The sequence below is a fragment of the Sorex fumeus genome, unplaced genomic scaffold (genome assembly GCF_029834395.1).
Source record: "Sorex fumeus unplaced genomic scaffold, SorFum_2.1 ptg000125l, whole genome shotgun sequence".
In the NCBI taxonomy this organism is placed as follows: Eukaryota; Metazoa; Chordata; class Mammalia; order Eulipotyphla; family Soricidae; genus Sorex; species Sorex fumeus.
The window spans coordinates 3,269,827-3,294,191 of record NW_026606182.1 but is presented as its reverse complement, the minus strand read 5'-3'; the positions used below and the strand labels follow the sequence as shown (position 1 = coordinate 3,294,191).

The window sequence follows — 24,365 nt, the reverse complement described above, 5'->3', positions numbered from 1 at the left end:
CAGGAGCAAGTCCTGAGCACACTGGATGTGGCCCCCAAACCAAAATAAATACCTGGGGCCAGGGTGGTAGTGCAGCGGGGAGGGCCTGTGCCTTGCATGCGGCGGACCGGGGTTCGATCCCCAGCATCCCATAGGGTCCCCTGAGCTCCGCCAGGAGTAATTCCTGAGTGCGAAGCCAGGGGGAACCTCTGAGCATTGCCAGGTGTGACCCCCCTCCCCCCAGAAAAGCCAAAATTGGGGCTGGAGTGATAGCACAGAGGATAGGTTGTTTGCCTTGCACGCGACTGAACCGGGTTCGATTCCCAGCATCCCATATGGTTCTCCAAGTACCGCCAGGAGTAATTCTTGAGTGCAGAGCCAGGAGTAACCCCTGTGCATTGCCGGGTGTGACCTCCCCCAAAAAAAAGGTAAAGGTAAAGGCCCTCCCGTTGATCGTCGATTTGCTCGAGCGGGTCCAGTAACGTCTCCATTGGAGACTTTGTTGTTACTGTGTTTGGCATATCGAATACGTCACGGGGAGCTTGCCAGGCTCTGCCGTGCGGGCGAGATCCTCTTGGTAGCTTGCCGGGCTCTCCGAGAGGGGCGGAGCAATCAAACTCAGGTTGGCTATGTTGGCCGCTTGTAAGGCGAACGCCCTACCCGCTGTGCTATCGCTCCAGCCCCCCCAAAAAGAGAAAAAAAAAGCCAAAATAAATATCTGAGAAAGATTCTATGTTGGGACATAGGTTTAATTATACTCAGTGGTATTCTGAACTACTCTCAGGTGACGGTGTGTGGTGACAAGGATCAAATCAGAGTCAGCAGCGTGCCAGGCAAGCTCCTCATCCTGCAGACTGCCTTCTGGCCCAAGCATTCCCTCAGGACAATGAGATTCTGCCTGAATTTGTGTTTCCTGAATTGCAATTCTTCAGTTCCACCCCGCCCCCCACAAAAAAAGAGGGTGTGTGAGCGCTGGCTTTACATGCAGAAGGCCTGGTTTCAATCCTCAGCACTGCATGGGCCCTTGAACACCACTTAAAGTGAGTGACCCCCTCACCCCCACCAAGCACAGAGCTGAGAGGATCACCTGAGCACTGCTAAGGGAGTAGTTCTGACCTGTTGGACTCTGCCCGGCTTCGCCATGTTACAATTTTGAAATAAAAAAACTTATAAAAAAAAAACTTATCAAGTTTGGGCATATTGGGGCTGGAGCGTTAGCACAGCGGGTAGGGCGTTTGCTTTGCACGCGGCCGACCCGGGTTTGATTCCCAGCTTCCCATATGGTCCCCTGAGAACCGCCAGGAGTAATTCCGGAGTATGTGAGGCCAGGAGTAACCACTGAGCATCGCCGGGTGTGACCCAAACACCACACACACACAAAAAAAAGGTTGGGGATGTTGCTCAGAGGCAGGTGCTTCCCTTGCATGCGTGGGGCCCTGGGTTCGAGTCCTAAGAGAACAAAAGCAACAAAACAGGCCCAAAACACCAAAAAAACTTTTTAAATCCTGGGGTGGCACAGACCCAAATTAGCCCGCATTCTGTAATCAGCCAAGCCAGCCTTAAATTAATGTGAGGCGATTTATATTTATCTCAGTGCATGTGAATATTCATATTTCTTTAGAGAATTATCGTGCTTTATTAAAGAGTTCTGGGAGGATTACATAATATACAGTATGCGCACCATATTGCATTATTATCTCAAACTTGAAAAATGCTGAATTTAGAAACATTGCTGGTCCCAATGATTTCTGCTGTGAAAAACAAATTATTTTTTACTTAGGGGCTAGAGGGGAAAGTACAGCAGGCAGGACGCTTGCCTTGCATGTGGCTGACCTCGATTTGTTCCCTGGTGCCCCATATGGTCCCTGGAGCATCACCAGGAAGGATCCTTGAACACAGACTCAGGAGGAACCCTGAGCACTGCAGAGTGTGCGACCCTCCAAAATAACAACAGCAGCAATATTCTCTCGGGAGGCTGGGGAACAGCTCAGAAAGTTGCAGTGCTAGGACCCAACTCTGATCTCTGGCACTGCCTGGTCTCCCGAGTTCTGCTGGGGTGCCTGGTGGGACCCAGCCCCAACTTGGGCTGAGCAGCGCCTCCTTGGGAGGGCCGTGCATGGCCGGGAGCGGTCCCCAAGCCCTGGGGCTGTGACTCGAGGTAGAACACCTGCTTGGCAGGGTGGAGCTGTGTGAGTGCTTCTGCACTATGGTCCTTGGCTTTGCCTGTGGGTTCTTGGTGCTAAAACTGAGGGTGGTAGGCAGGCCACCCCTTCCGACCCCAACTTCCCTGCCCCCCCCAGTACCAGTAACAACAACAAAGACGAAGAAGGTAGGGGGAAATAATGTACTCAGGGCTTGAGAGATAGCACAGTGAATGAGGAACTTGGTTTGCATGTGCCAGATCTGGGTTAGATGTTCAGCATCCCATTAGATTCCCCGAGCACTGCCAGGAGTCATTCCTGAGTGCAGAACCAGGAGCAACCCCAGAGCATCACCGGGTGTGGTCCCCAAAAGAAACTAAAACAAACAGTACTCAGCAGCAAGTAAGACATTTTCTGCCATGAATCAAGGTTTGCATTTGAGGATATTCCTGAGTGTTCCTTAGCAAGACTCAGTTAAGTGACTCCAAGGGGTGTGTGTGTGTGTGTGTGTGTGTGTGTGTGTGTGTGTGAGATACAGAGCTTATTAAGGCAGGATGGTTCCTACAGGTAGGAGAGTATACCCACGCACACCTTCTCTTAATTCTTCCGGTCTGGTTCTTCCCAGTTCAGCAGTCACAAAACAGAATCCTTTAGCAAGGAATTTCGGGGGGCGGGGGGGGGGAATTAAAAACAAACAAACCAGAAAACCCAAGAAAGATGGGACCTGAAAAGAATTTGTCATGTGCAAACGCCCCAGACCAGATGCAAATAGCTTGCACACAATTCAGCAGAAATTGACTAGATCGCCCCTAAATGCAAATTCCTAGAGCTCAAAATCCCCTCTCCTAAAACGTAACCAACAGTGGAAGAGTTCTTTCTAAGACTGACTATCCCAGAGTCCAGAATCTCAGGGACAACCACCTGGGAGCCTCGGGACACCCCTGGGCTCCCGGGATTACCGAGGTGGATCAAGAATGCGAAAGACTGGGGGAGGGGCGGGAGGGCGAGGCTTTGTGAGGCCCGTGTCACCCCCAGTTCGGAGACCTTCAGATGCAAGCTCAGGCCGCTTGCAAGTTTGAGACAGGGACGAATGGCAAGAGAGGGGGTTGGAGGTTTTCGTGTCCCAAACCAGGCCGCGTTAATGGAAAACTGATGCGTCAATGGTCACTAAGTCGGCGGCCAGGAGGCAATCGGGGTCTCACTCCTTTCTCTGCGACGCAGAGGAGGTGGGAAGGATGCAGCCCCGGCATCTCCCCCTGCTTGCAACGGAGCAGTGCAAGTGAGGGGGTGGAAACGGGATGCCCCGTGCGACGTGGGAAAGCGCTTCGGAACGGCAATAACCACCGCAGGGTTATTAAATCCCAGCCGCGACTGTGTCTCGGGTGACAAGAAAACGTTCAGGGGGGGGCTTCTTGGAAACTGGCGACCGCCCGGCGCGCCCGGCTCCTGGGCGACTTAACAGCCTACGCGAGCCCGGGACCTGGCACTAAGTCTGTACCCAACCGCCCGCCGTAGACCCGCTAATGCCCGCCCCGGAAACGGATGCGCCGTGACGCAGCATCCGGGAACGAGGAGAAGGAGCATGCGTAGAAACAGCGCTCTGCGTCTGGCCCCGCCCCGCCGCCCGCCGCGGGCGCGCGCGCGCACGCCGGAAGGGGCGGGGCCACAGGGAGCGTATATATAGCGGCGCTCGAGCACCGGCCGGTCTCTGCTGGCGGCGTCATCCGGAGTCATGGTACGCGCTTTCGTGGCGGGCTCTCCGGGTTCGTAGCGGGCGGCGTGCTTCAATCCGCGGCGCATCGGCGCCATCCGGACCCGGCCGTGGCCAGCGGCAGCTTCTAGGGACACGGGCACCTCGGAGGGGGCTGCTGGCCGGGGAATTTGCTGGAAACGCCCGATGCTTGCTACGGGGACCGGCCTTAGGCCTGGGCGCTTAGGCCCAGAGGAGGGACGCGCGCCCCAGAGCAGGGCCTGGCCTCGCTGACCTCGGGCGGCGGCCTTGGGTTACCTCGGGACCCCAAATGATGAGCCTCACGACGGGCGGACAGAGCCTCTGTGCTGATTGTCGCTTTCTGATCGGGTCCCGGGGGTCGCTGCAGCGGGGGGGGCGCGGTGGGCACCTGCCCCGCGAGGAGGCGCTGTCAAACGGGGCTGCCCGCGTGCACGTGGCTTAGCAGCTCACCCCGTCCGCCACGCAACGCTTCCGTGCCCAACACTCGATTGGGGTTCGTGTAAATCAGTTCTGAGCCCCCCCCCCCCCAAGAGTGATGAGCACATAGCGGGGCAGAGGTCTTGCATGGGTTCGATTCCCAGCACCCCACCTTATGGCTATGTTCCCAGGAGTGGCGCTGTAAGACGAGAGCGGACTTTGGAAGCTCAAAGTTCCCGGGTGGGAGGGACGCACCCCAAATGGGGGGCTCCCCGGGAGGGGGTCGCGGGGGTGCCCACTCAATGCCCATCTATCTCTCTGCAGTCGCACCGGAAGTTCTCGGCGCCCCGCCACGGCTCCCTGGGGTTCCTGCCTCGGAAGCGCAGCAGCCGGCACCGGGGCAAGGTGAAGAGCTTCCCCAAGGATGACGCCGCCAAGCCCGTGCACCTCACGGCCTTCCTGGGCTACAAGGCGGGCATGACCCACATCGTGCGGGAGGTGGACCGGCCGGGGTCCAGTAAGTGCACGGCTGGGGGGCGGGGGTGCTGACCGGGACCTGGAAGGCTGATCTCGCTGCACCCAGGGCAGGGCGGGCCACGGGGTGGCCAGACGCGGGCTCGCCTCTCCGGTTGGCGCCCACTGAAGCCCCCTTGCTTGCTTGGCAGAGGTGAACAAGAAGGAGGTGGTGGAGGCTGTGACGATCGTGGAGACCCCACCCATGGTGGTGGTGGGCATCGTGGGCTACGTGGAGACCCCGCGCGGCCTGCGGACGTTCAAGACCATCTTCGCGGAGCACATTAGTGACGAGTGCAAAAGGCGCTTCTACAAGAACTGGTGAGGGGCGGGAGAAGTCGAGGTCCTGGGGCGCAGCTGCGGTGGTTCTGGGGCTGCTCCGTGGGTCCCCCGTGGGATGGCGGGGGTGGGTGGGGCAGTGGTCCCAGGTGCAGGTAACTGGGAGATGAGTTGGGTGGGGGCCCGGGAGGGGGTCGGCGCTGGCAGCCGAGCGTGGACTGGGCGCCTGCCGAAATGTGGACTCGCATTAATCCTCTGCACCTCGTCAGCTCCGCTCGGCTCTGTCCGATGAGCTCCTTCCGGGCTCCGCTTGCCGGTGGAAAAGGCTCCTTGGAAGCCGGCAATGAGCCCCGGCCCCCCTGGGGTGCCCACGTGCCCCCTGCTCCCTCCCTGGAGCCGAGGCGAGGCCCTGCACCCGGCCCCCGCCCAACTCTGCTCTGCCCCTGAAGGCATAAGTCCAAGAAGAAGGCCTTCACCAAGTACTGCAAGAAGTGGCAGGACGAGGACGGCAAGCGGCAGCTGGAGAAGGACTTCGCCAGCATGAAGAAGTACTGCCAGGTCATCCGGGTCATCGCCCACACGCAGGTGGGTCGGCTGGCTGGCCACTGGGGAGGCGCTTCTGCTGGGGCTTGGTCCTGTGCGGCCAGCAGGGGGCAGTGTGGTCCCGATGTGGGTCGGGAGTGAGCGGAGGCACAGAGGACCCGGCCCGCTTCTGCCACTGGCCCAGCTGCCCACGGCTTGGAGGATGCTTGGGGGCGTGTTGGGGTCGTTCTCCCTGCCCCGACTCCATGGAGCCTGTGTTTATGCTTCCTGTCTGTGGAGGGCTGAAAGGCATTTGCCGCCGGGGGATCGGGGAAGGGGCTCCCGGCCTGACCTGATCCGCCGCTGCCCGCAGATGCGCCTGCTGCCCCTGCGCCAGAAGAAGGCGCACCTCATGGAGATCCAGGTGAACGGCGGCACGGTGGCCGAGAAGCTGGACTGGGCGCGCGAGCGGCTGGAGCAGCAGGTCCCCGTCAACCAGGTGTTCGGGCAGGACGAGATGATCGACGTCATCGGCGTGACCAAGGGCAAAGGCTACAAAGGTGCGCGGGGGGCCGGGAGGCCAGCGGGGGGCGCTAGCCGGGCTGTTCGGTGATGAGACACGGAATGAGCGCTGGGCACAGCGCCCGACTCACAGTGCGGAAGCATTCCAGCTGCCTTCCTTCTGAGAACGGCCGTGCCGCGCTAGGGGTGGGGGTCCACGCGGCCGGCCGGCTCAGCGGGGTCTGTCTGTCCGTCCCAGGGGTCACCAGCCGTTGGCACACCAAGAAGCTGCCCCGCAAGACCCACCGTGGGCTGCGGAAGGTGGCCTGCATCGGGGCCTGGCATCCCGCCCGCGTGGCCTTCTCCGTGGCCAGGGCTGGGCAGAAGGGCTACCACCACCGCACCGAGATCAACAAGAAGGTGAGCCCCCCGGGGGGTTGTCCTGCCCCAGTCTCAGCCCGGGCCTCTGGGGGTCGGTAAGGGACCCTCCCCTCACGAGCACACCATCCCAGGACGCGGCACGCTCCCTTTACAGATTTACAAGATCGGCCAGGGCTACCTCATCAAGGACGGCAAGCTCATCAAGAACAACGCCTCCACTGACTATGATCTCTCGGACAAGAGCATCAACCCGCTGGTGAGGCCTGGCCCGGGGCTGGCGGGGCAGCTGCGTCCCGCGGGGCCCGCCTCTCCTCACACGGCTTGGTTCTTTCCAGGGCGGCTTTGTCCACTACGGCGAAGTGACCAATGACTTTGTCATGCTGAAGGGCTGCGTGGTGGGGACCAAGAAGCGTGTGCTCACGCTGCGGAAGGTGAGGGGGCGCCCGTGCACCGTCCCTGGTGGGGGGACCCAGACACAGACGGGCATTGTCTGGGCCTTGTCTTGTCTGGGCAGGACTTCAAAGGACGTCCCCTGCCGTGAGCCCTGGCTTTGAAGGCCTGGGAGAAGGAAACTGTCTGGCCCAGGTGGGGGAGGGGGGGCAGGACGCCCCTGCAGACCCACTGACCCCCCCTCCCCCCTGCGTAGTCCCTGCTGGTGCAGACCAAGCGTCGTGCCCTGGAGAAGATCGACCTCAAGTTCATTGACACCACGTCCAAGTTCGGCCACGGCCGCTTCCAGACAGTGGAGGAGAAGAAAGCGTTTATGGTGAGATGCTGGCCTGCGCCCAGCCCCCCAGCTCGGTGAGGGGTCTCTGCCTGCCCCCGCTGACCCTGCCCCTCCCTCTTCCCACAGGGACCGCTCAAGAAGGACCGCATTGCCAAGGAGGAGGGCGCCTGATGGGCCAGGCGCACCCAATAAAAGTTTTTGCAGTGACCCTGGCTGGTGTCTGGCTGTCAGCAGACTGGGGTGGGCCGGTTGCAGCTGTGGCTCCCCACGTGGCTGTTTGCACAGCTTGGGTGGCCCAGGAGGCGGCGGCACAGGATGTTCTGGGCCCTTGGGGGCGCGTGGGCACGGCGGGGTGGGGCCGAGTACAGGTGAGGGATTGACTCACCCACACACTGTGCGCCCTTCCAGTTACGGCCTGCTGTGGGGTCTGGGTCCCAGTGTTGGGGTGGGAGGGGGCTGCGTGGCACCTGGGTCCTGGGGAGCAGCTGGTGACAGGCTGGGGCCAGATTCCCCAGCGCTGCCCTGGGACTGCTCTGCTCCTTGTCCAGACTGCTTCTGGGCTGGCAAGGCTCAGGCAGGGGCTTCTGTCATCCATAGGGGTACCATGCAGTGGGACAGGGTGTGTGGGAGTGACATCTGCAGTGCCAGCCATTGACTGTCTCAGGCACCTGCCCACTGGCCTCTGCAGCCTGAATGGGGCTGTGCAGGGTGGCAAGGTGGGCAGTGCCTGCAGGCTGCCTCCTTCCTCCCTGTGCGTTCTTGGAAGCCTGTGCCCAGCCGCCCTGGGTTCCCTCGAAGGCTGTGGAGGTGCCTGGCACTCTCACTGTTAAGAGTCTCCTGGCTCTGGGCCTGTGTGTCACCCCCGGGCCCTGCGCGCCGCCACCACAAACCACCTGGCTGCAGCCCCATGCGGCCGAGCCTCATTCCATTCCGCCCGGAAAAAGGGACCCACGGGAATGTAAGCAAGTGGGGACAGAGGTGAAGGCACCAGCCTTAAAAGGACACAGTGGCTGGCTCACCTGGGGGTGGGGTGGGGCGGGCCAGGACTCATCCCCCAAGTTCTCCCAGTCTCTGTTCCCCATGGAGCACCAAGTGGGTCGGCAGACGTGCTCCAGTGCCCAAAACAGTCCAAGGGAGGGAGGTGGCCCCAGAGCCTAGTGGGGTGACCAGGACCTGCAGGGGGCAGTATGGGCCCCAGCTGGGGACCGGCCAGCCAGGCTATGTTTAAACCCTGCCAGTGCCCAGCAGCCCTGATGTCCAGCCCCACCTCACTGTCCTGGGCCAACTGGCTACACCCCTGCAGCTGGTCTGTAATCGGGTGTCATGTGACCTGAGTGACCACCACCCTGCATGCTGAGATGCTCAGATACTCACCCCCATGCTCTCCCTCTCCCCAGAACCCCCGCAGAGTCCGCATCCAGTTGGAGCAGAAGGGGGGACCCACTCACCCCTCCAGCAATTACCAGGCAGGACCCACCTCGCCCACACGGTGCCCTCCCAAGAGACAGGGCCACTGGGCCTCAGCACCCCGGGGCCCAAGACACTGCCCCATGCCAGGGGCTGCCGGTGCCTCCCCACGGTGGCTGTGTTCCTGTGTTACTTAGCCAGCTTTGGAAAGTGACGCTGTGACAAGTCACAAGCCACATCAGTGATGCTCCACTTGGGCTGAGCATGGAAATGACTTTGGGAGCTTGAGAAGGATTACTGGGGTCCTGGGAAGTGGTTCAAAGGTGGGGGCGTCCCTTGCACACAGGAGGCTTGGGCTGTGTTCCCTCATTCCCCATGATAAAAGACCCCATGGCGGCATCACCATCGCTGACGTGGGGCTTTCCAGGCGCGAAGCACAGGCAGTCTTGACCCTGGCATGTTTCGGCCAGTCCCCACGGCTGCCCGCCTGGAGGCTGCCAAGAGCTGGGATGCAGTGCAGAGAACCAAACCCAAGCGGAGCTCAGCCCACGCCCCTGCCAGGCCTGCTGCCATGCTGTGGTTGGCCGCGGTGTGGTCCTTCCCCGGGCCGCCTGGAGTGCCAGGAAGCGTCCCCAGAGGTTGGGCTGGGACCACCCCAGCCAGAGGAGGCCGGCGGCCCGGGTGTCCTTGAGCTGCAGAAGAAACCTGAATGGGCACATCAGAGCTGGGCATTGGCCGCGGGCACGCGAGGTGGCGGATGTGGCAAGAGGCGGGGGTGGCCGCTGACATGACCGTGGGCAGCAGGGGCCGTGGGAAAACCTTGACCAAAAAGCCACGGAACTTCCGGGGCTGCCGGGGCGCAGAGGAGAGAGTGGCCCTGGGGGTGTTTTCTTGCCATCCTGAAGCTGCTTTGGCTTTGGCTTTTATTTTGTGCTGTGCTCGGGACTGTCCCAGGCTCCGCCATCCGCCATCCTGCCAGCTTCAGGGGACATGTGCTGGGAAGGACCCAGGTGAGCCGTGAGCAAGGCCACCCCTGACCCCCAGTGCTATACTTTGGACCCAAGCTTTTTCTTTTCCTTTTTTTTTTTTTTTTTTTTTGCTTTCTGGGTCACACCCAGCAATGCTCAGCCTCTGCACTCAGGAATCACTCCTGGCGGTGCTTGCGGGACCATACGGGAAGCCGGGAGTCGAACCCAGGTGAAGAAAGTGTCCTCCCCGCCGTACTACTGCTCTGGCCCCCTTTTTTTTATGGGGGGCAGTAGGGATAAAACCCTCCTGTTCCACTGCTGAGCTGCATCCTGGCTCCTGTTGGATTTCCCTGTGCTCAGGGGTCACTCCTGGGGGCGCTCGGGACCATTCGGGGCACCGAGGGTCAAACCCAGGACTTCTGCATGCAAGGCAAGCACCTGCCCTCCCAAAAGTACTTTCGCTGTCCCAAGTTGTGTATTCTTTTTTTTTTTATTTGTGTGTGTGTGGGGGTGCAAACTGACAATACTCAGGAGAGAGTCTTGACTCTATGCTCAGGACTCTCCTGGCCGACTTGGGGGCTATATGGGATGTTGGGAATCGAACCCGGGTCAGCTGTATGCAAGGTGAGTGCCCTGCCCCTGGTACCGTGGAGCCAGTCCCAAGATCCCTTTCTGACTTCGCAGCGTTGTTTGCTAAAAGTCACTTTGAGGGGGCTGGAGTGATAGCACAGTAGGTAGGATGTTTGCCTTACATGCGGCCTGACCCGGGTTCGATTCCCAGCATCTCATATGGTCCCCCGAGCATAAAAATAATTCCTGAGTGCATCTCTGGGTGTAACCCAAAAAGCAAATAAATAAAAAATAAAAGTCACCTTGATTTCCTGTATTTGTTCTCAGTTGAGGATGGGGTGCTCTTATAGAGAATTCAGATCCGATTCTTGGGAAAGGGGACAGCAGGCCGCCCTGGGGTCCACCTGCCTGACTTCTGTGGGCTGTGGCCCTTGGGGACAGAGGGCAGCTGGGCCCTGAGGTCTGGCCCTGGGTAGCACAGCCTGTGGCAGAGGACCTGACCAATCACGGGGCTAGGACAAGAGTCACTCACAGGGAAGATGGCTCACTCCACCTGGTCACTCCACTGCCCTCGGGTGGAAGCCAGATTCACTGACCAGCACAAGGTTGGGGCCTCAGGGCTGGAGCCATGGCACAGCGGGGAGGGCATTTGCCTTGCATGTGGCCGACCTGGGTTCAATCTCCAGCATCCCATAGGGTCCCCTGAGCACCGCCAGGAGTGATTTCCTGAGTGCAGAGCCAGGAGTAACCCCTGAGCATCGCTGGGTGTGACCCAAAAAAGCAAAAAAAAAAAAAAAAAAAAAAGCAAAATAACAAGAAACAAAAAAAAAACACAGGTTGGGGCCTCCTGCTGCCTCTGCTTCAGTCGCCGTTCCCCAGATTCCCCCCAGATTTCTCCAGATTTCCCGAGAAGTCGCTGGGGAGGATGTGGTCGGGAGCGCGTGAGAGAAAGGGGGCCCAGGGCAGTGCACCCCGACTTCCTCAAAGCAAATTTAGACAAAGCAGAAGTGAAAAACGCTTCCTGCAGCCAAGGGGTGGGCGTGGGGCGGGGGCGGGGGGTCTGTTTTGTCTGTTGAGGAGTTGTTTGTACTGGGATCACACCAGGCGTGCTCAGGGCTTATGCTGGCTCTGCACTCGAAGGTCACTCCTAGCAGGGCTGCCGGGGTTGAACCCGGGGTGGCCGCATGCAAGGCACGTGTGCTAGTCGCTGTGCTACCCACCATGCCTCCCTCCCAGGGTCTGACTGTGTGTGTGTGTGTGTGTGTGTCTGTGTAACTGTGACCCTGTGTGCTTATGTTTTTCTGATGTGAGTGTCGCTGTGGTTGACTGTAACTGTGACTGTGTGTGACTATATCCCTGTGTGTGTGCCCAGGTGTGTATTTGTGTGTGATCAGGTATGCCTATGTGTGTGTGTGTGTGTGTGTGTGTATGTGTGTGTATGTGTATGTGAGTGGGTGTGTGAGACCAGGTGTGCCTGGATGTAAGTGTGTGTGTGTGTGACTAGGTGTGCGTGTGTGTGCATGAGTGTGTGTGTGTGAGACCAGATGTGCCCATGTGTCAGTGTGTGTGTGTGAGGCCAGCTGTGCCTGTATGTGTGTGTGTGAGCAGGTGTGCCTGTATGTGTGATCAGGCGTGTGTATGTGCATGAGTGTGTGTGTGTGTGTGTGTGTGTGAGACCAGGTGTGCCCATGTGTGAGTGTGTGTATGAGACCAGCTGTGCCTGTGTGTGTGTGTGTATGTGAGTGTGTGTGTGGGAGAGAGGTGTGCCCGGGTGTGAGTGTGGTCCCTGGCCTGCTTTGATCTCTGCGGTGAGGCGTGGACGGAGCCCTGGGCAGGGCCCGAGACTCTGAGCCCTGTGGGAGGGGTGTGTGTCACTGCAGCTGCAGGGGCCCGCCCAGCCCCAGGGGGGGACAGGGGACCGCGGACAGGGCTCAAGTGAGAGGGGAGGGAAGGGCTTCTGGAACCGGGAAGACCCCTGACGCAGTGAGGAGGGGCGCGCGCTGCGTGCTGCGGTGTCGGGGGCTTCTCCCCGGGCAGGGGGAGCGGGGGGGGGGTTGTCTGAGCAGGAACGTGGGTCAATAGGCCGGTATGGGGAAGGGAGCGGAGGGGCACAGAGCCACAGCACAGCCTGAGGACACAGGCACTTGGACATAAAGCAGAACCAAGGTCCGAGAAGTCAGAGTGCCCTGCTGGGCTGGAAGAGGCAAGACATGGGAAGGGCTCTGGGGAGCAGGATCTGGAAGGCTTCCTGGAGGCGGTGGCCCTGGAATTGCGGGTTAGAGGAAGCAACCCGAGGTGCTGCCTTGGGGTGCTGGGCGACTATAGGCCAGTGGCCGCCCTCTCTGACCTCCCAGGCTGAGCTAGGCTGTTCTGGGCACTGGCGTCCCGAACTTCAGGAGCGGGTCAGTGGGATGCGCCAAGGCTCATGGCTTAGAGACACTCCCCACGCCCCACCCTGCGTCTGCCTCGGTTTCCCCTCCCTGCCAGGGTGAGGCGGGAGGATAATAATGCTTGATTGTTAAAAGCGTCCTCGCCGGGGCCAGATGCCAAGGGTTGTTCTCCATTCCTGGGGGGTGGGTCCTTCCTGCGGGCGGGCGTTCCAGCCTGGGGGGGCCCTGCTCCCCCTCACCGTGACCACACGCCGCGGGAGCCACCAGCCGCTTTCCTCTTCCTCCTCCCCTCCGGGCCTGGGTCCCCCCTCCCTCCTGTCTTGGCTCTTTCAGAAGCAGAAATGATTTTTTTTGGGGGGGTCACACCTGGTGATGCTCAGGGGTTCCTCCTGGCTCTGCACTCAGGAATTACTCCTGGTGGTGCTCAGGGGACCCTATGGGATGCTGGGAATCGAACCCGGGTCGGCTGCATGCCAGGCAAATGCCCTGCCCGCTGAGCTATCGCTCCAACCCCTAAGCAGAAATGATGAAGGGGTGTGGGGGTGTGTCCAGGACCCTTCGCCAGGGCTTTTGCTCTGGGCTGGGGTCTCAGTAGAGAACTGGGGGTTCCCGTCCCCGGGACAGTGGGGAGGCATGGAGGGGTTGTCCGCTTCTTGGCTCCCTGCGTCTAAGTTCCTGCCTCCCCCCACCGTCTCATTCCTTCCTAGAGTTCTTGGGGCTGGAACAAAACATGTCCTGATCTTCCGCGACCCCAAGCTCGGCGCTGAGTGAGGAGGCCCGGGTTCTGGAATATTCTGGCTCGAAGGCTCGGTGGTTCTGGAAGCCTGCACCCAGCCCGGGCTGTCCCAGGAACCGGGGAGGGGTGTGTGTGTGTGTGTGTGTGTGTGTGTGTGTGTGTGTGTGTGTGTGCCACGGTGGCGGGCCAGGTGTGCCCGTGTGGGCGCTGGCGGCGGCCCCGGCGCTGACAGCTGGGCAGAGGCCGCGGAGCCCCGCACCTGGCCCCCGCCCAGGGTGGAGGGGACCCGGGAGGCCTGGCCCGGAGCCTTCCCTCGGCTCTGCCACCGCCTGTCCCCCGGAACCCCTGGGTGGGCCCCTGAACCCACAGGTGCAGCGGGGACGGGCCCACCAACAGACCCCCGCGGGGAGGCGGGGTGCAGACACAGCTGGGAGGGCACTTCCGGAGGGTCGTGTTCCTGCCCCTCATCCCCCCACCCGCTGCCTGGACCTTGGGCCTGGGGTGTGCAGGAGCCCAGCGGGGCACCAGAGGGCCTCGCTCTGTCCACACACAGGGCCAGCGCCGCCCCGGCCTGTCCCCTGGGCCCCTCCCGGCCCTGCTGGCCGGTTCCCAGCGGGCTCCTGGGAGCTGGAATCCGGAGCAGCCCCTGGCGTGTGTGCCCGCCGCCCGCCCGCCCGCCCGCCGGCCTGCCGGGGCACCTCCCCGGCCCGGGCCAGAAATTCCTCCCTGGGGGAGGAGGCACTTGGGCAGGGGCCGGGAGGGCACCTGGGGAGGCTGGGGGCCGCGAGGGGCATTGTGGCCGGGGGCCAGCCTGCTCCTCTCCATGCAGACGAGGCCTGGGGGCCCCTCCGGCCACTCCCCCACTGTCCCCCGGCAGAGGGGACCCTGCTCGCGTGGGGCTGTTACAGAGACACGCATGGATCCCATGGGCCTGGACTCACTGTGGCAGATCAGGGCAGGCTTCTTGGAGGAGGTGCCTGGGGAGGGGCAAGTCCTGCAGACCAGGGGCTGTGTGGAGGGGCTGTGGGCGGGGGTGGGGGACCCGCCAAGGAGAGCCCAGGGCAGGAGCTGTACAGGTGGGAGGCGGTCAGGAAAAGCCCAGGGTACCCGGGAGGAGTGTGTGGGTTGTCTTGTGCGGGGAGGGGGTGGACAGGGCCATGTGAGGGGAGTGGACGGACGGGGGGGGGGGGCAGAGGGCTGAGGCAGGCCAGGCTGCAGGTCAGCTGGGGGAGGCCTGGGAAAGACGGGAAGCAGCCGCCAGGCCCAGAGGCAGGTTCTGGAGTTTTCCTTGGGGCGCGTGGCTGTGGGTCTGCCGAGGCAGAGGGTGGCGCTGCCCCTGGCTCTGCACGGTGGTACCCGGGTCTGCCCGTTTCCGTGGCGTGGGCACACCAGCCACGGCCAGGTTCTGGGCCCTAAAGACCCTGAGTGTGGCGTCGGGCTGGGGACCTGGAGTCGCCGTTCGGCTGCCCTGGGGACGAGGAGCCTCGACTCAACGTACAGAGGATGAGGCTGTTCATTCGTTTATGTGGTTTGCTTTGGGGCCACACCTGGCTCTGCACTCAGGAATCACTCCTGGCGGGGCGCAGGGGACCCTATGGGGTGCCAGGGAATTGAACCCGGGTCGGCCGTGTGCCAGGCAAACACCCTCCTGGCTGTCCTATCGCTCCATCCATACACACACACACACACACACACACACACACACACACATATATATATATATATATTTTTTTTATTTTGCTTTTTTGGGTCACACCCGGCAATGCACATGGGTTACTCCTGGCTCTGCGCTCAGGAATTACTCCTGGCGGATCCCGGGGCCCCTGAGTACAGCCCTGTCCCTGACGTGACCCTGCCAGGGGCCGAGGTGGTCCCCCAGGCATCGCCCTCCCAAGGCCTCAGTTTCCCCTACTGTAAAATGAAGCATCTGCAGGGGCCGGAGCGACAGTACAGCGGGGAGGGCATTTGCTTTGCACGGGCCTGACCCGGGTTCGATCTCCAGCATCCCGTAGGGTCCCCCAAGCACTGCCAGGAGTAATTCCTGAGTGCAGAGCCACAAAAACCCCAACCCAAAACCCTGGTGCGGGGCTGACGACTCCTCTCCTCAGGGGCCTCTCTGAGGGGGGCGGTGGGGGTTCCCCAAGAGAGGTGAGGTGTTTGCAGCTGCCCAGTCCTTCAGCTGAGCCGCCCCGAGCTGTCTGCTCCAAAGTGATGTCACTGCTGGGGAGACGATGACTCCAGGTGGGAGTTCCCCGACCTCAGGCTCCTTTATCCCAGAGTCAGGTCTGCTTCCTGTCTGCTTCCTCCGGGAAGCCCTCCTGGGTTACTCAGCCTCTCTGCACACCGTCCAGCTCACCCAGACCCCTCGCTGTGGCCGAGTCTCTCATTTGGGGGGTGATTTGGGTTCCCTGAGTTGACTTGAGGACAGGCAGGGGTCACTGGGGCAGAGCTAGAGTCCTGGGTGAACCCCAAGCAGAGAGGGACGGGGCCCGTGGGGAGCGGCAGTGACCCCGCGGAACCTGACTGGCCAGCGTCCATGTTCTCCTTGACCCCCATCTCCGCCCTGGGCGCCGCCTGCTGCACCCTCAGGGCCGGAACAGATTCTGGAACCCCCCCATTGCCGGTCCAGGCCAGCCCAGCTCACCTCACGGCTTGCCCTAAACACGCCCCCACCAATCCCACCCAGTGCTAATGGCCACGTGGTGGACAGTCCTCCCAGCCAGGACTAGCGCAGGGCGTGGGGGACACCCGGGCAGACTCTGTCTTTTGCCGCCGCAGCTGTTTTTGTAGGTAGTTAAAAAACAAATGTAAGGGGCTAGAGCAATAGCACAGTGGGTAGGGTGTTTGCCTTGTATGCGGCCGACCCGGGTTCGATTCCCAGCATCCCATATGGTCCCCCGAGCACCGCCAGGAGTGACTCCTGAGTGCAAAGCCAGGAGTAACCCTTGAGCATTGCCGGGTGTGACCCAAAAAGCAAAAAAAAAAAAAAACAAGAAAAAAGAAATCTAAGAGGGCCAAAGCGATAGTTCAGTGGGTAGCGCGTTTGCCTTGCACACGGCTGACCTGGGTGCAATCTCCAGCATCCCATAGGGTCCCCTGAGCACCGCCAGGAGTAATTCCTGAGTGCATGAGCCAGGAGTAACCCCTGAGCATCGCCCGGTGTGACCCAAGAAGAAAAAAAAAATCTAAGGACTGGAGAGAGAGCCCTGAGGGCAGGGCGCTTGCCTTGATGCAGCTGACCGGGTTCCAGCCCTGACACCCCCTGTGGTCCCCTAAGCCCCTCCAGGAGTGACCCCTGTGTGCCCTGAGCACCGAAAATAAAAACAAAAACAAGCACACAGGGGGCTGGAGTTATAGGACAATGGGTTGGGCGCTCCCCCTTCTACCCCCCAAAAGTCAAAAAGGGGTAAAGTACCTAATCATGGGGTCCTGGGCAAGCGTGGGTGCTGCCCTTAGAAATGCGGGGAGAGAGTTTGCGGCTGGCCGACCCGGGTTCGATCCCCAGCATCCCATAGGGTCCCCCGAGCACCGCCAGGAGTCATTCCTGAGTGCAGAGCCAGGAGGAACCCCTATGCATCGCCGGGTGTGACCCAAAAAGAAAAAAAAAGAAAAAGAAACGCATGGTGTTCTGGAGGCCTTGATGTGGGGCCCCACCTGGTATAGAGGGGGGACCCTGTGTGGGTGTGGGTGCAGCCGCCCCAGTGGGGGCAAGCCCTGGTCCTCACAGCGGCTGTGCAGAACCCAGGCAGGGAACTCAGTGGCACTCGCGCTGAGCCCGCCCGTCCCCATCTAAGTTCAGATCTTGCGCCCCTGTGCGCTCACCGGTGAGGAGAGGGTGTTGAGGGCAGAGGAAAACCCTCCATGAGAGACAGAGGAAAACCCTCCAGGGGCACACTCGGTCCTCTCTTGGGGTGTTTGAATGAAACATTCTGGGGGCCAGAATGATAGCACAGCGGGGAGGGCGTTTGCTGTGCACGCAGCCAACCTGGGTTCAATCCCCGGCATCCCCTGTTGTCCCCCGAGCACCACCAGGAGTCATTCCTGAGCGCAGAACCAGGAGGAACCCCTGAGCATTGCCAGGTGTGACCCAAAAAGCCAAAAATAATAATAGTAGCACTGTAGCACTGTCCTCCCGTTTTGCTCGAGCGGGCCCAGTAATGTCTCCAGGGTGAGACTTGTTGTCCCTGTGTTTGGCATATCGAATACGCCACAGGGAATTTGCCAGGCTCTGCCTGCAGGCGAGATACTCTCAGTAAGTTGCCAGGCTCTTCAAGAGGGGCGGAGGAATCGAACCCGGGGCGACCCAGTCAGCCGCGTGCAAGGTGAACACCCTGTCACTGTGCTAATAAATAAATAAATAAATAGGAGCTGAAGTGATAGCACAGCGGGGAGGGCGTTTGCCTTGCACGCAGCCCACCCAGGTTCGATCCCCAGCATCCCACATGGTCCCCTAAGCACCGCCAGGAGTCATTCCTGAGTGCAGAGCCAGGAGGAACCCCTGAGCATCGTGCAGGTGTGGCCCAAAAAGAAAAAAAAGAAGCAAATGGGATTTGTTGTCCCTCGGGCTGATACATTAGGGGGTGATCTGAGCCCCCGTTTGCTGCAGCAGCGTCAGCTTCCCGGCCCCCGGGTGCACCCATCGCTCCGTCTTCGTGGGGTTTGGTTTGGTTTGGCTTTGAGGTCACACCCAGCCGCGCTCAGGGCTGACTCCTGGCGGGGCTCAGGGTGCTGGGGCTCGAGCCCCAGTCGGCCACGTGCCGGGCCAACGCCTTCCCCGGCTGCCCTACGGCTCCGGCCTCATCTATTGTTTTGCTGAGCCGGGGACCAGTCCTCACCTGTTCCCCAGCCTGGAACATCTGGGGACAGACACAGCAGCCTGCCCGGTGCCCGTCGCGGGCTCTCTGCCCGGCCTCCAGGCTCCCCTCGGACCCCGATTCCCGGGATGCTCCACGCCCTCCGCCCACCACCTGCCTGCCTGGGGCGCTGTTCCGGCCGCAGGGGTGGAGGCCGTGGGCAGGGGCTGACCCGGGCCGGATCCCGGGATGGCGGCTGCCTCCCTGGGTGGCCTTGGCAAACTCCTTCCCTCCCGGTCGCTTCCTGCCGGGTGAAACGGGGGATTTTCCCACCGTGGGGGCAGGGGTCCCTGCCGAGCCCCCAGAGACCTCCAGCAGAGGGGTTCTCAAAGGCGGGGAGCTGTGACATGTGGTGCTCAGGGCATCTCCCCTCTCCGACCCCTGCCCACTCCAGGACAGAGAGCAGGCCCGCCTCTGGGAACACGGGGGTGCGTGCCCAGGACCCCGGGATGCCACCTGGGAAGAAAGGGGGGAGGAGGAGGAATGGGGGGGTGCAGCGGCAGCTCAAAGTGTCAGGGCAGACAATGCGTGCTGTGTGCAGGGGGGCTGGGCGGGGCGTGGGTGGCACTGGGCACCCGGCAGGAATGCGCTGGCCCGTCTGAGAATTTGACCACATTGCACTCCCCTCCCCCCACCGGGGGCTCCCGAGCCGGCCTGGCGGCATACCTGGTTCTGAGCCGGGAATGGCGGGGCGGTGTGGGGTGGGGTGGGGGGTGCTGGGGAATTCCTGGGCACCCCCCTCGCCAGCCTGAGTAGCATCCGGGCGCTGCAGGAATGCGAGGGGTGGCACGCAGACTCCCTCCCGGCCTGGCCCCCGCCGCACACCTGGCCTCGGCTCACCCTGGCATCTGCCAAGGGCCCGTGTCCGCCCCCAGGCCCCGGAAGGAGGGTCTTCCGGAGCCTCCAAGTTCGCCCTCCGCCCTCCTGCCCAGCGAGGCACTGTCCACTTCCCAGGCTCCCTGGTCAGGTCCTTCTCCACGTTGCCACCAAGGGAGGCCTAAGGGTGGGGAGGGGGGGCTCTCTCCTGGTTCCAGCTGCACCATCACAGTCTCCACCTCCCCCGGATTCCAGAACTTTCCACCCCGCCTTGTCCCCAGCTGGGGGGGGCCAGGCCACAGCTCGAGCCCTTGCTTGTTTGTTTGTTTGGAGGTGGGGGAGGGTTGGGCCACACCTGGTTGTCCCCCTGGCTCTGCGCTCAGGGCTCACTCCTGGCAGGGCTCGGGGCACCCTATGGGGAGGCCGGGGATCTCGAACCCAGGTCAGCTGCATGCGAGGCGAGCGGCCTCCCTGCTGTGCTCTCTCAAGCTCCAGACCCTGCTCTGGGGTTCTTCTCTCCAAGATCCTTCTGGAATCTTGCTGTGCCCCTGAATCCCGCGCAGCAGGGTGTGTGTGTGTGTGTGTGTGTGTGTGTGTGTGTGTGTGTGTGTGTGTGGGCCAGACTCAGGCTTTTGGGACTGACTCCCATCTTACAGATGAGAGAACTGAGGTCCGGAGAAGTGTCCATTCAGCTCTGTAGCAGGGGTCAGCGGGTGCCCAGGCTTCTGGGGTCCCAGTGTCTGGGGCCTGTGACCCTTGGCTCCGGCATCTGATCCGGACGCACAGCACGGCCCAGTGAGGGGCAGTGTCCGCCGCCCGCCCCCTCCTGGCTTTGGGGGCCATGCGGGAGGGGGAGGTCAGGGGGTCAGCTCCAGCCTGCACTGGGGAGCGGCTGGCTCCACCCTGGGGAGCCCCTGCCAGACACCCTGAGCCCCCCTGGGTGGCTGTTGCATGAGCTCATGGGCCTTTCCAGCCCTGAGTCACGGGTCACTCGCTGGCCCCTTGCAGGGCAGTGGGGGGGACTCTGGGTGCAGTGAGGGGGAAACCCCTGCCCCCTCCAGGCCTCTTGCACCCCCGCTCCCCGCCTCTGGGGGGCCCCCCTGAGAATCATCCCCCCCACTCCTTCCAGCTGGTCCGGGCGGGAAGCAGCCCACCAGGTCCCAAAGTGGCAACCGCGCGTGAAAAAGCCTCGCATCTGTCTGTCTGCCTGTCTGTCGCCGCCTGCCCCCCACGCAGGTGTGGCTCAGGTGAGGAGGCTGACTCACGCCCACCTGGCCCAGAGACTCAGCAACGCTTTCCCTTCCCCGGGGCTGGAACTGAACTTGAACCCGACTCTTACTTTCGGGAGACAGCGCGTGCTGGGGGGCCCCCGGGGGGGCTCCCGTTGCCTACAGGGGACCCTCCAGCTGTCAGGGCTCTTGAACTAGGGCGTCCCCTCAGGTGTGGGGCCTGGCCCCGCGCCCAGCCCAGTCTGTCCTGGGACCCGTCGTCTTCCCTTAAAGTCACCCCCTTTCTTCCAGTACAGGGGAGCCGTCGGGCCCCGGGCACCACCCCCCCGCCGCCCCCTGACCCATCCTGTCCCAGGCCCTGGGCACCAGGGAAGGGGCGACCCTGCTCTGCGCCCCAGGGTGAGGCCGCCCAGCTTGGCTCCTGGTTAATCTTTAAGTGCCTGATGATTAATTAATCCGACCCCTGGGGGCTCGCTCCAGTGCACCTGGTGCCTGGACCCCTCCAGGCCTCTTTGGGGACGCGGGCGGGAGCCACAGACTCCAGACACCAGCAGATTGGGGGGTCGGGCCCCTCGGCACCCACCGACCTGTTCGCTCCTCCAGACGGGGAGAGGGTGCCCAGGTCCGAGAGCCTGGGTTCTCCCAACTCAGTACCTGCACCCCGAAGGAACTGACACCCCGAGTCTATCCTCAGCACCCAGCACCCTGAGGAAACTGACACCCCCTCACTGAGCGGCAGGGTGTCTGTCTCTGTCCCTGGGCTCTGTGCGGACCAGGTCAGCAGGCTGCGAGGGCGGCCGGGCGGCCTGCGGGCCCCACAGTGCCCAGTGTGGGCCGTGGGGAGATGCCCCTGAGTGACTTTCACGTCCATCGGGGGAGACGTGCAGACCCGCGGGGAGTCCAGGGTGAAGTCCCGGGGGCCCAGTGGGCGTGTCCGGCTCTGGGCAGGGGGCGGTGCTGGTGCTCAGGTGTTTGCAGGAGTGCCAGGGTGTGTCCGCGTGCCCTGGGCGTGGCTGGCACCGGGGCCACCACCCTGGCCTCTCGTTCCCCAGGCAGCTGTGATTTTCAGCTCCTCCCAGCCCTCATTTGGGAACTAAAATTAGCGCTTACGGTCGTGTCCCAGCAGGCAGGAGGCCGAGGGGCAGCCCCGGGGCACCCTCGCCAGGCGGTGCCCATGAGCTCATGCAGGCTGGCTCAGCCAGGGGCACTGGGGGGAGGCGCCGCGGCCCTGCCCACAGCCAGGCGCTGGACACTCAAGGCCCGATAAGGGCAGGCTAGGAGCGGGGTCCGCCCCCTGCCTCCGCCAGGGTCAGCGGTGGACGTGAGTCAGCCCAGGGGGCACCGGGCGGCCCAGACCTGGTCAGTGGCGGATGGCGGGGGTGGGAACGGCCAGGAGGGACCACCACCTGCGGGCATCAGCCTCCCCCGAGGTCATTGTCCGCCTTAAGGAGCTCCACTTCCGCTTCCGTCCAGCCGCCAGCCGGCTTCCTGCCCAGTCCGGCCCGGCTGTGGGTCTCCCAGTTGCAGCGGGCACCCCTGGGCCAAGGGCAGCCCCTCAGAACCTCCTCCCCTTGAGCCTGCATTTGCATATCATTCTGGACCCCCAAATAGGGCTGGGAGCCGCCGACTGGCCGGGCTGGCCTTCCTGCGGGTAGTTTTGGGTGAAAGGTCTTGGTCCCGGTGTCCACAAGCACTGAATCACTGAGTTACTCACCCCTCAGGCCAGGCCGCGCCTTGCTAAGAGGATATGGCGGGTCTGCAAGTGATGCTTGGGCGGGAAACCTCGGGAGGATTCCCAGACATACGCTCAGTGTGTGTGGGGGGCGTGCAGCCCCCACCTGGACTGGAGGTTTAGGACTCCGGCTGTGGTCCAGGTGGTCTGTGGACCCCAGCTGAGCCGTTCCTGGAAGGAGTCTCGCTATTCTGGTGGAGCAGGAGAGTTGGGGGGGGGTGCAGCTGGGGTGGGGGACAGTTCCTGCCCTCCTCAATCTCAGGAAGGACCCCGAAGGAGCCCAGAGTCTTGATGGGGCCAGGACAGATCCCCCTGAGACCTGAGCCTCTGAGCCCCGAGCCAGCCCTCATGACTTCCGGTGCTGGGCCTCAGTTTCCTTCTTTGAAAATGGGGTGAGAGGTACCTTAAAGAGGGTGAGGGGGGCTGGAGCGATAGTCCAGCGGGGAGGGCGTTTGCCTTGCACGCGGCCAACCTGGGTTCAATTCCCAGCATCCCATAGGGTCCCCTGGGCACCGCCAGGAGTCATTCCTGAGTGCAGAGCCAGGAGCAACCCCTGAGCATCGCCGGGTTTGATGCCCCCCTCCAAAAAAAAAAAGAAAATTAAGGAGGGTGAGGACCCAGCATCCCCCCAACTGTATGCCTGGAACGCACAGCCGTGTCCCCACACCTTCTGGTGCTGGGGAGCTGGAGGCGAGGGGGGGCTCTCACGGGGCTCCAGGTTCAGAGAACGACGCGTGATGCCAAGGGGCCAGAAGAAACAGGGGGAGCAGAGGCTAGCCAGGCCCCGCTGCTGAAGAGCCCAAAGGCTTTGAGGGGGCAGGGTCCCCACGGCCCGCCGCCCCCTCCCTGGCCACCCCGTCCTTCCTGTGGTGCGTCCTAAGCTTCCTGCCCATGGGGGGCGCATTTCTCTCTCCCCCACCCTGGAGAATGGTCAGCGTTCGAGCAGCCTTGGGGCATGTCGGCACCAACACAGCAGAGGAACTGCACCGGGGCTGCTGCTGTCAGGAACCCTGGCTGAGGGGCCTGGGCTTGAGTTCATATGCTGCTAAGCTCCCCTCCCTTGTGGCCCCCCCTCACACACAGGGGTGGGAGCTTGCAAAACGCCCTTTTCACCCTTAGCCTCTGTCCTTGGAGGGTGTCTGCATCATTGAGCTAGAATGATGGTGCCCAGAGGAGCCCACGCACTGCATCTTCTTGAGCACTGCTAGGTGTGATTCCTGAGTGCAGAGCCAGGACTAACTCCTGTGCAATGCCTGGTGTGATCCAACGCCCCCCCCCCCCAAAGAAAAATTCAGATTCTGACTTCTGATTTTATTTATTTATTTATTTTGTTTTTGGGTCACACCCGGCAATGCACAGGGGTTACTCCTGACTCATGCACTCAGGAATTACTCCTGGCGGTGCACGGGGGGACCAGATGGGATGCTGGGAATCGAACCCGGGTCAGCCACGTGCAAGGCAAACGCCCTCCCCGCTGTGCTATCGCTGGAGCCCCCAGATTCTGACTTCTGAAAAAACACTGTTGAGGCCTTACACCAAGTCGCTGCCTCCCACTCTGCATGAGGTGAGGGGTGAAGGGTCTCTGAGCCGCAGTCCCCACCCCTCCCTGTTGCCCACTTCTATCCCTGCCCTGTTGTGGGGGGGTCTCTGACACGAGAAGGTCTCTGACACTAGAACAAGAGCTTTGCAGACTCACCCCGAGGAGCGCCCCAGCGGCTGCCCGGGGCTTCCTCTCACCCCCCACCCTCCCCCCCCCGGAAGTGTCTGGAATCCCTTTGCCCATGTCCTGGCTGATCCCAGCCCTGGGACCCAGGCTCCGAGTGGAGGCTCCAGGCTGTCTCCCCCTGAGAAGGGAAGCGGAAATGCCGGGACCAGGTCCCGGAAGGGCTCTGGGCTCGGAGCCAGGCGCCCGCGTCCCGGGGGGCAGCGCCGCCCGGCCTTCTCGGCGGGCCGAGCCGGATGCAGGGCCTTGGGCACCTGGATGTCCCATCTCCTGGCCCCCGGGATGCGATTGCTCACCGCCCCCCACGCCTTCCTCTTCCCTACCTACATTTGGACACTGCATCCTGTCTTCAGGAACAGGCCCGGCCGGGAAGGGCGGCAGGGGCGTGGTGGCGGGGGGACCCCAGGGAGCAGGGGAGCACCCTTTCTCAACCCGCTGGACACCTCCCCTTGGCCTTGGGGTGCCTTGGAACACAGTTTGAAAACCGGCCCTGGAGCGCTTTTGACAAATGGGCACGTGATCAGAGGCTGCACTCGAGGACGTTTGGGACCACCCGCTGCTCCCCAACCTACAGAACCTGGCACCGGCACTTGCCACGGGGCCGCCCACTGCTCCAATGCCTGTTTCACGGGCCCTAAGAGTGACCAGAGCTCCCACCTCGCGTTTGTGGTTCTGTGGTTCTCCGCATGTGGCCCACGGCTGCAGCCAGCACATGGCCGATTTTTTTGTTGTTATTTGGGTCATAGCCG

At 62.2% G+C, this 24,365-nt stretch overlaps 1 protein-coding gene and 3 non-coding genes across 4 annotated transcripts; all 4 read left to right on the top strand.

The window, feature by feature from the left end:
* The first annotated feature begins 3,789 nt into the window (after positions 1 to 3,789).
* On the top strand, positions 3,790 to 7,399 carry RPL3 (ribosomal protein L3). The gene is made up of 10 exons (XM_056137393.1): positions 3,790 to 3,855; positions 4,594 to 4,786; positions 4,935 to 5,103; positions 5,511 to 5,646; positions 5,957 to 6,143; positions 6,344 to 6,504; positions 6,620 to 6,721; positions 6,801 to 6,896; positions 7,112 to 7,231; positions 7,319 to 7,399. The coding sequence occupies exons 1-10, from the start codon at positions 3,853 to 3,855 to the stop codon at positions 7,361 to 7,363; spliced, it is 1,212 nt and encodes a 403-aa protein (XP_055993368.1). The 5' UTR covers positions 3,790 to 3,852; the 3' UTR covers positions 7,364 to 7,399.
* On the top strand, positions 4,137 to 4,200 carry LOC130044933 (small nucleolar RNA SNORD43). The gene has a single exon (XR_008795501.1). It is a non-coding gene; the product is annotated as a small nucleolar RNA SNORD43 (small nucleolar RNA).
* LOC130044936 (small nucleolar RNA U82P) lies at positions 5,460 to 5,510 on the top strand. The gene has a single exon (XR_008795503.1). It is a non-coding gene; the product is annotated as a small nucleolar RNA U82P (small nucleolar RNA).
* Positions 6,185 to 6,276, top strand: LOC130044934 (small nucleolar RNA U83B). Its single transcript, XR_008795502.1, has one exon. It is a non-coding gene; the product is annotated as a small nucleolar RNA U83B (small nucleolar RNA).
* Positions 7,400 to 24,365: the final 16,966 nt, after the last annotated feature.

What these genes read in the sequence shown, in the direction of transcription:
- RPL3 (XM_056137393.1), top strand. An exon ending in GGGTCATCGCCCACACGCAG is followed by an intron (nt 5,647 to 5,956) that starts GTGGGTCGGCTG and finishes CGCTGCCCGCAG; the next exon opens with ATGCGCCTGCTGCCCCTGCG. An exon ending in CAAGGGCAAAGGCTACAAAG is followed by an intron (nt 6,144 to 6,343) that starts GTGCGCGGGGGG and finishes TGTCCGTCCCAG; the next exon opens with GGGTCACCAGCCGTTGGCAC.